This window comes from Osmia lignaria, chromosome 16 (assembly GCF_051020975.1).
Source record: "Osmia lignaria lignaria isolate PbOS001 chromosome 16, iyOsmLign1, whole genome shotgun sequence".
NCBI lineage: Eukaryota > Metazoa > Arthropoda > Insecta > Hymenoptera > Megachilidae > Osmia > Osmia lignaria.
The window spans coordinates 8,384,197-8,398,218 of NC_135047.1; the positions used below are offsets into that span (position 1 = coordinate 8,384,197).

The following is a 14,022-nucleotide window of genomic DNA, read 5'->3' on the forward strand; positions in this document are numbered from 1 at the left end:
GAGTATATACTTTCTGATGACAAGTCTGCGTGCACACTATCCGTGTCAAAGGACGTTAGTTGCGTTTCCGACGCAGTTTCGCGTATCAGACTCGAACGGATGGCTACGTTGCGTTGCGTCGAAATACGTGCATACACATTCCTACAAAGGCAGTGTCATTTGACGGATTGTTCGCGGATTTCTGCACGCACTGTGGATCGCGTGTTTGTACAGGCCCGTGATAAAAATTCGACTTCATCTGGCAACGACATTGACGCTCGTGGTCTGGATTTTCTGTCCCTTCGTGTCGATGAAAAAAAGGATTGGAGTTTAGTTCTGGTTGTGATTGATTGGTTTGCTCTGACAATGTACATTGTGTTTTAGAAGCTTTGAAGTTGATTTATTTTTGAGAAGAATTTTTATTCGGTAACAGTTGAGAGCTGATCAGTAGTACAGATCAATGTATTCACAGACCATGGGTAAAGGTAATCGCAGCGTTAAAACGTAGATTTTTGTTAAATTTTAAATATGAAGTTTCATATATTGCAAGGATAATTTTTAAAGGAACAGGGTAAAATTTAGAAATGGAACTTTATTAAACCTTTTCTAATCGACAAGATCGGTCCTCGGGATTGAACGTTTCTGTTTTACGAGCGATCGTCTTGACCGGAAGCACGTTTTTCGCGCACACCTGCTGTAAAATTCCTCCTGTTTTCCGCGTGTACTATTTCGTGATAACGAAACTCCCACTTTCGGGATTAACAGTGGCCAATCTTCTCTGACCAATTTCCACGAGCGGCCGCGGACAAAGCAAGCAGCGTTGATTATTGTTAGACGAGGTGTGCGCCGGTGTGCAGAAAATCGTCAGAGAAATGGATACACAGCGGCCGGAGAAAGGATTCGCAATACGAGCTTGCTCGAACACGATGGGCCGGTGCTTTCAAGTGAACTGAACGGCCATTAGTCGACGGTACGAGAGGGAAAGAGCAAAAGCCCGGCGGGCCTCTTTCTGAAAGAGACCTAGAAAAAACAAGCACCGATCCCTTCTACGAAAAGAGAGGGAGAGAGTGGAAAGCACCGATTGCGAACACTTTGCCCGCGAGAACTGCTCGCTTGAATATCGAAAAGGGGTCACTCCTCCCTGCCAGCCACATTACCCAAGTGTCTACGATGCATTTTCTACTTCCGGTTGGGTAAAGTTAAGTGGTAACGTCTGGAGGACGATATTTCTGAAAATGGTCTCCAGGTAAATGAGTTAAAATCGAAAATTAAAGGTCACACCAGTTCCTCCCAGAGTTTCGTGAACTCTGTGTAAATTTATTTTCAACATACAGTAGGTACTCGCAAATATTAAAAGCTCAATTTTAGAAAATTGACTATCAATTAACTGTCGAATGGAAATCGCATATCGATCCCATTATCGCGTGTAATTACAGAGATGTTTCCCTCCTTTATCGAAATTTCAACGTCATTTTCCACTCGCTCGTCGTTCTTCATTAAGCCTCCGGGTAAAAAGCATCCAGGAAACGGTAGCATCACTGCAACCGCCATTCGTGCTCTTTCCCTCGATCCTTCATCCGAGGGCGTTGCTCGACGCCGGGCATTTTTCATTTTTTATCACTACATCGATTCGCGAAGAAAACGTCACCGAAAAAACACGCTCGAACAAACCAGGAGATACGAGAATGCGCTGACTGACTCCTGGACAAACAATTCGTCCAGTGATATGACTGCATTTTTTTGCTTCCGACCTCTTTTGTTCTTCTTCTTCTTCTTCTTCGTCTTCTTCTTCTTCTTCGGGTCGACGATCAGAATGATCGTAAGAATAACTTCACGAGACGACATGTCAGCTATAAAATAGCAAGGTGAAGGTATCTTTGGTTCTTCCAAGTCCCAGACCAATGAAAAAGTTATTTAAAGGAATTCTTTGAGTTTTATGGCTCCTCGAAACAACTGACTATTTCAGGATGATGCTTGTTACGCCATTACTGTTCGACCATACGAGCTGAGTAAAGAAGGAACGAGACAGTTTATTTCCTGTAGCTATAGCGTGCATCAGTTTATTCTTATATCTTGCTGCTGGCGTAATAGAGAAATTTGTTCCTGACCTAAAAACAAAAATTATTTTTTTTTTTTTTTTTTTCATTTTTATCACGAATATCCTGTGCCAAGATAAAACGTAACGATGGAACGGAATAACGAAATGGAAAGGGAATGTCCTGAGGATATTTTTTCGAAGAAACAATCTTAGTTCTTGAAACGATATGGCTCGTTCTTTGTCCGGATAAAGGAAAGGAAGATAAAAAGAGACGCTTTAAAGCTCGCTCCCGATGAGAATCGTTCCACGGACGAGCAGACATTGCGTCGGCGACGAAGTTTGGACAAAAACTCGCTGCGAACCATTCTTACCAGATATACAGTCGTCGTTGAAACCTTACAGAGGCCCGTGTATATTGAACCTGTTCCTTTGTGATCGGAATTATAGTTCGTTGTTCACGAAACGATGGTCGATCGACGTTTATCTTCGCTGAATTTCCCTTTCGTTCTGCCTGTCTCTGACCACTCTATGTTAATCTTACCCTCATAAACTTTCGGTAGAACTTCTCAGCAGTTTTAAGTCGATCCTAACTGCATGCTTCTGTTTTACAAATTTTTCTGACAATTGAGGGTTGTTTCTAAAGTAACAAGAGAGAAAAAGAGTGAAATCTAAGGACGTCAGAGGAAATAAGGTTACACCAGCAAAATCGTCGTAATTGGACCATGAATAATTTAACGACCGACGTTCTTCGTTAATCACGAATATTTGTGCTGCAAAAACGAAGAAACGCGATCGATCGGATGGCGTTTCGACGTTGTAAAAAAAAAAAAGAAATTCGAACGTAACGATTGCTAGGTTAACGACTACTACGGGTACCGTGATTAATAAATCTCAGCGTTGGAGTGGGGCCTCGTCAACGTTAAATTGGTGCTAATTGGCCAGGTCGAGAATTTAGTTTAATTCGGTTCAGGTTGGCCAAGTGGTCGACGCGTTTCAGCCATATCCCCCAGGAGAACAGGGATTCCTAAACCGCTGCCTACCCACAACTGTGTATTAAGCTACTGAATACTTCACCAGCTATTATTCCGTGTCGTGTTACGGATACAGGCTCAATTAAATTCTATTAACCGTTTTCCGGGACATTTGACGATTAATCTCGTGATTCCGACTCGAGAGATCGATCGACGAGCACCTGGCTGCTCGTGTAATTCATAAGCCAAGGAAGAGGTAGGTAATTAAAGTTTCTATGCAGATGAAAAATCTGAAATGTTCTTGATCCGATAAAAATTCTGAACGTTGAGTGGAATCTTGATTTATAAAAATGGAACAACTGTGTGTATTAAATTCTTAAATAATTAAAGTAAAAATTTTACTGGCTAATGAATAGGTCCCTTCGATCTGCCCCAATTATCTCGTGCACCAAATGAGCTTTCAGTGAAAAAGAAATTGACGTGAGTAGAAGAGAATAGAAACGGATGAGGTTCGTCGAACGGGACAGAGCCATTGAGCGTCTGCTTTCCTGCCATTAGGCTGGCTTTTACACCGGACAACGAGGAGGAAAATAATCGGCAAACTGGCCGGACGTATCGGGACACCGGCACACGTGTTACATGGCCACGAGAACAACAGGCATCCAGCAAAAGTTTCGATCGATGAACTCGTCTGGCAAACACTTTCTCCTCGCAAATTCAAATAGTCTGTTGCAATTATTATATGAAAATGATAATTTTACTCAAGATAAATTACCTAATATAAGTGATTATTCAAACAGAAATTTCATTAAACGAAATCAGCTCTAACCGGTACGAGTCGTCAGCAATTAGCCTCGCTAGTTGTAAATGTGGAGGTTCGATTGATACCTTCGACAGGAATTTGTGTAAATGGTTTTTCAGCAACGGAAATCCGGGAATCTGATGGCGGTATCAAAGATGACTTCCGGCTTTGACCCCGGTCAAAGGAAAGGTCTCGATTTTAATTTGTGGCCCCGAATCCTTTCGAAGCTTTTTGTGATTTTCCTGAAAAACGTGTAATTTGAATTTCTAAAGAGCAGGAGTTTGAAAATATCCGCAATTACCTCGCCCAAAATATTCCTAAATTAATATGTTAATAATAATAAATTCGTTTTAATCAGATTATAATTTCCTTCGAATAAAATTTCAGTTATTCTGTTGCGAATAAAATTGCAAATTTACTCCTTACATTTCACTTGGTTTCCTTTATCTTTACAGATGGGTAGCTGGTGAATGGAGCATGTGCAGTACCAGCTGCGGGGGTGGTTCAAGGACCAGAACAATTTTCTGCACCGAGGAGAATGGGAATGAGACTACCAAGGTAAATAACCATTGAAGTAAAGATAACTTAAATATATGAAATTCTTGAATTTCAACCATAACCACCCCATTGCCCTCTACCTTTATATTCCTTCTTGTATTTCTACTTAAATACATAATTACAAGAGCCAATGAAGCATACACCCATCAAAGTACTTATTAAATATTTTTGAACGTTATTATAAATTCGCTCGGTTACTTCGTTGCATAAATAGGTTAATAATTCGTCTTTGAAGCTTTACGATGCATTCGTGCCGTGTCTCTAGATCCGTCCTACAGATACACATCCAACTATTCCAGTACCTACGACAGCCTCGCAAAACCCACGAACCCTAACCCAGTTCGGTTCGTTTAAACTGGAAGGGTCGACGGTCGCGGTTCTCTGTCAACCACCGTAAAATCCTCTCATCCGAGACTCGACGAGCACCCGTGAAACACATGTACGCTAGAAATATACATACACAGCAAAGGAATATCTTGGTGTGTCATGGCATCACTAGAATCCGCATTTTCTTCTTCTGTACGACCTTTGAAGAACCATTAGGTGGTTGTTGAAGCAGTAATCGAGGATGCAATAATATTTCAAGGATTATACATATATTTACAATATACTGTTGAAATTAAATAAATTTTGAATAGGCAGGGAAAGAATAAAAAAATAGAGATGTCATAAATAATAACGTTAAGTCCCGATTGTTACAGCTGCCTGACCATAAGTGCAGCAGCACGCACAAACCAAGGAACCAGGAGACTTGTAACACCATCTCATGCCCCATGTGGGAGACCAATAAATGGAGCGAGGTAAGTGCAAGACAATCTCAGATACCGGAACTACGACCCTTATACGACCCGTGAACATGTAAAACGAGGACGAGTTACTCACACAGACAGACGAAAGTCATTCGGTTGACGCTGGAATTTAGGAGCTTTAAGGGATGCCAGGGAAAAGGAATATTTATTACCACCTAGTGTGACGATATTTCGAGTCTTGAGACTCGTAATTAGACTTGCTATTTATTACCGTTTCAGACGAGTACTTTGTCAAAAAGGTGGTCCTTAACTTAAAGGAATCATTAGGGGTGAAATTTTATTCGTACACATTTCGGAATTTATCTGCACTATAAAATATTTGAAAATTTGTACACGTTTCACTGGATTTTCATACTTATCTCTCACGTAGATAATCGGCTATATTTCATGACGAAAAGTTCCTATCTCACGATTGTGTTTGTAAAAAAAATAATTAATAATTTTTTAACACACGTGTATCGCGAAAATTCATGTCACGCGATAAGCATGCACAATTTCACATTGTATAGGAGAGAAATAACGTCTCTCCGACGGTTTAACATCGTTAAGCGAGTTAGAGGAACCTTTTGTCTGTTAAAAGGACGTTAACGGGCTCCGTGGATGAGGCGGACGAACGTGTAACCTTTCTCCTATCCTGGTTACATCTGTCTATTCGTATCAGGAAATCGGATTTCCTCCGGGAACAGTAAACAGATCGAGCTGATTGTTGCAAAGGGAAATGAAACTCGTTCTACAATTTGCTTTGTGCCAGCTAGATGTTTTGTTATCGCGTTTTCGCGACGGTTTAACGTTGACCCGAGAATGCAATTTTACGTTTCTTCTCTCTGCTGAATGTCGAACCGCGCGTCCTTAGAATCGTTGGTAATTCATGATTCCTACGCAATGGGAATCCTATATTCGTAACAGAGTTTAACGGAACGAGACATTTCGAAATTCTCAGAACTGGTACGTAGGAAAATGTTGAAAACTCTTAATGTCTACGATAAAGAAACAGAAATATGAAATTAGTACCTTCGTGAGCTTATAATAAATAATTTCCATGCAATGGAACTGCGATGTTCGAAACGGAGCTCAATGGTACGTGGAATTTCGAAATTCTGAAAATGGGTGCATTGTACAATGCTGAAAACTTTTGATATCTATGGTAATAGCGAGAAAGAAAATTTTCTGTTTCCCTGGAAATTGGGTTGCTATAAGATACTGAAAAGTGTGAGACGCTTTGCTAAGTATTAAGCAGGAATTCTCAAAGTCTTAATTTGGATGATATTAATATTAAAAGTATTAAAAGGGGAAGCCTGATTTGATCACCAATGTACTTACAGTAAAGAATTGAATTAATATCTCTAAATAAATATTTCTCTGAAAATTTTGCAATTTCCAACCGTATGATCGTTTCAATTTCCACGATTCGGAAACATCGTAGAGAGAAAAGGTAGAAGAAGAAATCTAACAAAGTTGTCAGGTCGAGAGAGCCTTCAAAAGTTCCACGTTCTTTGCAACTAAACGACGAAAGCAGACGCGAAACAGTTTCCTCGTAGCGAGTAATTTCATATCCTTCGTCGTAGTTCAGTGGTCGGAAAGCACTTAATTTGCTCAAATATTTTCGTCCCTCCGTCTAACGACATTAGCACCTCTCTAAAGCGTCGCTCGCGAATCCGGCGAACTTCTCCAAGAAATTCGTACAAATCGGATTTTCTAGGAACCGAGGGAGCCCGACCAAGCATAACTGTTACCCCGAATCACCCCCAATAACTCTGGAAAAGCAGAAGACGCGTTTGATCGCGCAAAAGGGGTGACGGTAGATTTTCACCTTCCGCGAAATGCCTAAACTTTCCAACGATAAACGCACATTGTGGCTCCACTCGTTTCGCCTCAGTTTCTTCTTGAAGAATCCACGTGAAATTCCTCTTTCACCCATCCTCCCCCCGACCACCCTGCGCGATGCTCTTTGAGAAGGTTCCAAGCCACATCAGCCACCGACATCAAACAGGACAATTTAGTCGTCAAATAACCCACTCTGCGCCCTGCCAACGTCCTCGTGGCCTTCTTTCAACCCCACCGACCACCTCTGCCTTCCGTTGAAGAAAAAAAGATAGACACGTGTCTCATGGAAAGGACGATGACAGCTTCCTCGAGTATCATTTCTGCATCGAGCGAAAAAAACGAAGAGGAGGTCGTGAATAGGGGTGACAGGAAGAGGAGGATTGAAGTGTTTTCAATAAAACGAAACCATGCTCAGGGATGCAAGATAAATGAAACACGCGGGGATTCCGCGTCGTTGGAAACTCGTGGCTCTGTAATTGTAACAAGTAATTCGATCTGGATGGTCGACGAACGTGGAATTTTAATAACCGGCACAAAGCGTGCAGTAGAATTAAAAAGAGATGGGGTATTGTGTGGTAACCGATTTCCATAGGGGGTAAGAGTGATTGGTCGGAGAGAAAAAATATAGTCGCGATAAGAGGCGGAAAAAGCTCTTCTTCCGGTTCATTCTTGCGGAAAATACCTTGAAGAACCCCCTTTGCTATGCCTGGCGATGCCTACGGAGAGGAACAGGCGTCTAGGTGGTAGCCTACGCGGAAAGAAAGGAACCCAGGACATCACCATTTTACTTGAGGAAGCCTGATTTGATCGCGAGTGTACATATGTGGAGAAAATAAATGCACTTGAGATACAAGGGATGCACACAGCATGCAGAAGTTTCGAACGACAGGGTGGCGCCTATGGGAGTTTCACAGGGCTCGTTTTGGCACGATGCTCGATGACCGACTCTCCCCTGTTCCCATCCCTTTTTCCCCTGTGCCATTTTCTTGCCTGGTCGGACAAGTGTGCCCTGAAAAGCGCGATATCTGCTGGAAGCATTCCAGACATTTGGTTTCGGGGACGTCCGATTTCATGCGTTTATGGAAATTTAAGTCTACTTCCAGCCTCTTGGATTTCATTCCGATTCTCTTCTAGCTCGGTGCACCGGGAATGGATTGATTCGAAGTTTTGCGAACGGGATATTGTAGTTACACGCAGCAGTGAGAATTGGCGAATCTCAAATTCATCGATCCACTATAACTTATCTCGCCTTTGAATTAATCCCTTTGTTATGGTGTCAGGTACTTATCACTATCGGTGTAACTACGGTTTTTTGGGGATGGGCCAATTAAATTCTTGCTTCCTTATCTATTTATACTTTGGACAACAATTGGAACTGGTCCCTTTAAAAAATAATCTCCCCCGGTAACTCGTTCCAAGGGATAAAAATATTATCGAGACTTAGGAGAGGTCGCAATGCTGTTTCAACGAAGGAAATTAAAGTAACTTGAACGCGTAACCCGACGCGAGCGAGAGATCGTTTCGTTTATATTCAGAGACAAACTGGGAACGCTAAGAAACTTCTGAGGGTGATAAAATTTTACAACATCGTATTTCAGCTAGCGAACGCGAAACAAGAGAAAGAAGGTGGAAGTGTTTTTCGAGAAGAGAGGTGACTCCGTGGTCCTCGCCTGCCACCGATGCAAAGCATCGCGAATAAGGTTGCAAATAAGAGACTCAACAATAAGGGACAAGTTTTAGAAGAAAAAGGTCGCGTCTTTTAGCCGGCTCTCACAGGAACTTTGCAACTGGTACACGCGAAGTGGGAAAAATCAACGGGAGATCCCTGGTGGAATCCAACCGGAGTTATGCTTTATTCATGAGCACCGTTAAATGCACTCGCGCATCCTAGATACGGTATTTATTACTGGTACCTCGCGATACGTAAAAAGCACAGCAATATTTCACGGATCGTGCGGACTCATAATGTGCCTTCGGTAACGACGAATTCGTTCCTTTTCACTTGGGAATATTTTAAGATTCTCATCTCCGATACCGTGATGGGTAGGGAACAAGTTTCTCCTTGCAAATTGAACGTTAACGGAGGATGATAGGAAATGGTCAAATTTATGATTCCTGTGACGAGGGAAATTTGAACAGCGAACGATTCTATAGAATGGTGAATGCAGGCATAAATATTTATCAGACATAATATATGAAAGACAGATTATAAATATGAATAGGGTAAAATAATAAAACGAGAAAATCAGTAAGAAAAAAAAACAAAAAAAAATGTGTACAATGATGTTCGTAATGAAATTGACCGAAGAACGTCAGTGCTTTATTACGCACAATAGGGTGAAAAATCTAGTCACGTACAAAGAAAGGGGCTCGTATGATTTACGATGTTCCGTTGCTTGGTCAATACATGCTACAGTCTTCTCATTTGCTACACGAAATAAAAAAGTCGTAAAAAGAATATATTAGACGCAGAAGATTATTTTTCCACCCCTTGCGTAGTTGTACAGTCAAACACCTACCTAATATTGATCCGAAAAGATGATATTAAAAAATTCAGAGTAATTTTATAATTAATCTCTATCCACACTGTTGCACTCGTCCCTCGCGACCACCCCTTTATACTTTTAAAGTCCCTGAGAAGCCATATTTAAAAAAAAAAAAAATCTCAGCTTTCAATAATAAAAAGTAATCTTGCACGATGGATTATGAAAGCCTTAAAAAAGCGCTAAAGTCGCGTACGAGCTACATGATATGCACAATATCTGATCCTATATCAGGCTCGATAACAAAGGCGGTAAACAGCGTGCTTTCGAATAGCGTACGAAAACATCCCTAGTCACGTGTAAGCGAGATGTTGTGTGGAACGTGATTTACGGCTCATCTCGTGCTTGATCGATACACAATGGTGTAGGGTTGTGCTTGACGAAGGAAAGCGTGCAGGCTGCCAGAAGCGAGGAGATGGCGTCGGTATCCTTTTGCTAGCGATACATAAAAGACGACCCTCTTATACCCGTCAGCACGGTAATGATTTCATCCGGGGCCAGGGAAGATAGAGAAAGATAGGCGAGTACCGCCACCACCGGAAGACAGGAATTGATAGATTTCTCTCTTTTGTGAGCTCAGGAGCCATGCAAATATTGAACTGAAAGCACAGGGCTGCTTAAAGCACTCCCACGATATCGGACCACCTCCTTGAAGAAGCTTCTAAGGAAAGGGATGGGCACAGGAATACATTGGGGATAGTGGAAGTTGGAAAACAGAGGAGGACGAAGAGATCTTGGTAATCGAAAGCAAAAAGAAGGAAAAATAGAAGGAAAGAAAGCGAAAATAGTAGTTCCAAGGGAAGAGAGGGTATCGCTTGACTAGATAAAGAAATACAAGAAAAGGGAAGCGAGCGATCAGTTGATTTAAAAAGGTGTAAAGGAGCAGTCTAGAAAAAAAGAGAGAACACTGATTCTAGAGAAAAAAGTATCACTTTATTAAATGAAAAAATACAAATAAGTTCTTAACAATTTCTATTTGGTCCATTTTAACGTAAATGATAGGAAGCGAAGAGAAGGTAAAAAAATTGGAAATGAATAGGGGAGAATAGAGTAAGTAAGAATGGAACAGAGGCAAACAGAAGATAGAAAGGAGTAAAGAGGGAAAGCAAAGTGCCTAAGTCGAGTGGGTTTCCGCTTTTCCCGTTCATGTCACCTTTCCACCTTCGACGTCTTGAACGATAGCTTCGGTATCCGGGCTTTTTGTTCGCGTTCCTTCTCGCTCGTTCTTCTGAAACCGCTTCCAACCTCACCTCTCCTCACCTTACCGATCAGCAGACTTTATTCTGGCTGAGAGAAGTTTGAGGCCAGCGTAGCCGTCTTCGAATAAGACGCGTTCTCTCTGTGAAGAAGCGGCCCGCTGAAAATGGTACCTGCCACTTGAGATTCGGCCGTGATTTCGTTCGACATAAAAGCGAATCTGATCGGTCCGGATGAAAGAGTGAGCAATAAGGAAGCCGGGATTTCAATCGTCTTCTCTGTCGTGTTAATCAATTCGATCTAACTTCCGAACAACCTTTCCGATCCGATTTTTCTGTTGGACTTCAGGCGACAAACGTGTCGATAAATATAGGGAATCATTTAAAGATGGTGTTAAAACAATTTTTAGAAGATAATTATATATTTCGATGGTATTCGATGAGAATGCTATAAAACCATTAAATAGGTGATTGTTATCCAATATTCTTTGTTCCTTTGAATTTTTCCATTCGTAATATTCAATCACTTTTTATTCCATTATCTTTATATTAACGCGTTTCGTTGCGATGGATGGGTAATAAAAAGACTGGAAAAGAAGAGTCTACGTCAGAAGCGATCAACGGAAGCAATTATTTCATGTCTTCAGTGACAGGAAGCAAAGAGGTCAGACTCTGTGCTCTGTTTCCGGATTTACAACACGCTGAGAGGAAATTTGTTCGATATTTCTGCATGTCACGCGGCGTATACGTGAGAGCCACACATTCGACAGATAATGAAGCAGGAAAGTCGCTTCTTGAAGCTTGAAAAATGTTTTACAACGTACCATTGTGGGTTGCCTTTTCTTTTTACAAACGGTGATATTCTACGGATAGTATACACGTGTTGTGACCGACGCTAAGTTTCCTCTTAATTACTTCGATTTTTCGAACATTTTCGCGCAGTGCCTCTGTAAAAATGCGTAGAAGCTTAAAAATTGAAAATTGAAAATTTTCTATGTGTATGACCACCTTAAGACGTTCTGGAAGAACCTTTTAAATCTTTTGAACGCTAATACGAAACCTTGCAAATAGCAGTTAGTATACGAAATTAGATTCCATAGTAGCGTCGCGAAACTTTATTGTTCCTTCGCTTTGCCTTTCCTTCGCGTTTTCTCGTTTCCCCTATTTCTATGGACTTTATCCTGCACCAGGGGTATTATCTCGCCCCGTATTCCCTTCTTACCGTGAAAAGCGTGTTCCAACTAAAGCTGTTCACATTTGGCGAAATAAAAGGCCGAAAATGAAGCGAAACGGGGAATGAAACTTTGCGTTTGCATGGATGTTGCTTCAATTTCGACATACTTCATTCCAAAGTACTGTTCATACTTGCCAGTCGTTTCGTAATTCTCCGAGTTCCACCAAACGCAGTTAACTTTAATTAATTATTATTAAACCACTAAAAATTATGAGAATAGAAAGTCTTAATTGAAATAAATATTTTATGCTAAATACGATCGTTTCATAAATACATATAGTTTTAAATTGTGAAATCACACGAGATTTTCTCCGATAAAATTTGAAAATCTTTCAACAACGTAAAATTTTCAAAACGATTCACCGTCAGCCTGGAATTGATTTTTCTTTGATATGATCAATAGTGTTCGGTGAGCTGTGGCAGCGGAGCGAGGACGAGGACAATCGAGTGCAGGGATGCCGTTGGTTCCATCTCAAAGGATTGCGATCCAGCCGAACGACCGCACACCGAGCAGGAGTGCAAAACAAACATCCCCTGTCCAATATGTAAGTTTTATAAGTTACATTCCCATGCACCGGCGTCGTTGTTATTCCAACCTGGCACCGGTTCAGCTCTAGAAAGCTGTTGTTCGATTTCTCACGTGCACGGTTCGAAACGAAACGACCTCGATAGTATATCGCGTCGAAGAGAGATCCAGTGACCAAAGAGAGAAAATTTTCCTTCAGATGGCGAGGAAATGACGCAGCCGTTGATGCAGCCGTACCCTCCTCCACCCATGACAGCGAAATTGATCGACCAACCGATACCCTCGGAATCCACGTGAGTTATTTTGGAAAAAAATTGATAAACGCGCACCGGGACACACCACACGTATACACTTACAAAACGTGATTTACAGTAGAGCTTCTCGTCGCGCTGTCCTCCTTCCCTTCTTACAAAATAACAAAACTCGTACAACAGCTAGATAGCTAGATAGAAAATGTTTCGTCTTAAAAGCATTCATTTCTTGACGTCAATTGCTCTGTCCCGACAGATATACGATCTACTTTGCCTGTGGCTGGTTGTATCTGAGGTATCCCATTACTGTGTCTCTTTCTACTCTCTATCACTTTAACTCTTCTACTTCTCTCTCTCTCTCTTCTTCCCTTTATTTCTTCTTCTTCGATTCCCCCTCTCACTCGCACCCACCAACCCCTTTAGTATCTCTTATTCTTTTCTTTACATCTTTCTTGTTCTATCCTGCCACCCTGACCCATCCCAGCCAACGCTGGCTACCAGCGTTTCTTGCTTCAGGACACAGCAAAGCACACCGACGTTTATCCTCTTTCTTCCCTGCGGAATATTTCTCTGCCTTCCCTTTTGTTGACCGCCATCCCTTTTTCTCTTGGATGACCGTGCGCGCCTGTACTTTCGTAGATTCCTTGCACGCTCTTGTAACTCACCGCAGCAACTTCAACCACCTTCTCCTCCTTTTTTCAGCGAAATCAGGGCTAAGCGAGTTTCACAAGCATTTGCTCCTTGCCCTTTTGTCACAGAAAATTGCTGTAAGTGGTCAATCATTTTGTGTCCCCCTCCCAAAGTAAAGCTGAACCCTGATTGTTTTTAACGTATGTTTCGTTTCTTCCACGTTGCGCGTCAGCAGAAATAAAAAATGTACGTCGTTAGAGGAGGGAAAATAAAATTTCTGTTTTTCCATGGAAAAACTCGGTCAGGACAGTTTTCTGCTGACGTCCAACTCGAATGTCTCTTCTTCGCTTAAATTCCAAGAGCTTAATCTTCCTGGTACCCTTTTTCTTTTTTACATAACTTTATCCAGCTAATACAATTTACAGAGATTATAAGATTTACCGTGATATTTAATTAGCGCATAACGCGAATGCCGTAGAACAAGTGTAGATGATACTGTGTAGAGTATCCTCTCTCACTCCATGTTTTTCTCTCCTCTTTTATTCCTGTAGGCTTAGCATGCGTAATTTAGAGCATAAAACTGTCCTTTCACTCTCTCTCTCTCTAGCTGCTTCCGGGACGAGTTTTACACAATTTTCAGTCGGAAGAACAGAAACTTGAA

The 14,022-nt window shown here is 41.5% G+C and overlaps 1 protein-coding gene across 6 annotated transcripts in view; it reads left to right on the forward strand.

Moving 5' to 3' along the window:
- Positions 1–14,022, forward strand: part of nolo (ADAMTS-like no long nerve cord) — a 139,100-nt gene that overhangs the window by 117,459 nt on the left and 7,619 nt on the right. For all 6 annotated transcript variants that reach the window (XR_004580585.2, XM_034317295.2, XM_034317292.2 and 3 more), the window contains exons 8-11: positions 4,246–4,348; positions 5,050–5,148; positions 12,358–12,499; positions 12,680–12,773. Coding sequence is in view for 5 of the 6 variants with exons in the window: in XM_034317295.2 (XP_034173186.2) it covers positions 4,246–4,348; positions 5,050–5,148; positions 12,358–12,499; positions 12,680–12,773 (438 nt within the window). In the remaining variant the exon portion in view is untranslated. The remainder of the gene's footprint in view (positions 1–4,245; positions 4,349–5,049; positions 5,149–12,357; positions 12,500–12,679; positions 12,774–14,022) is intronic.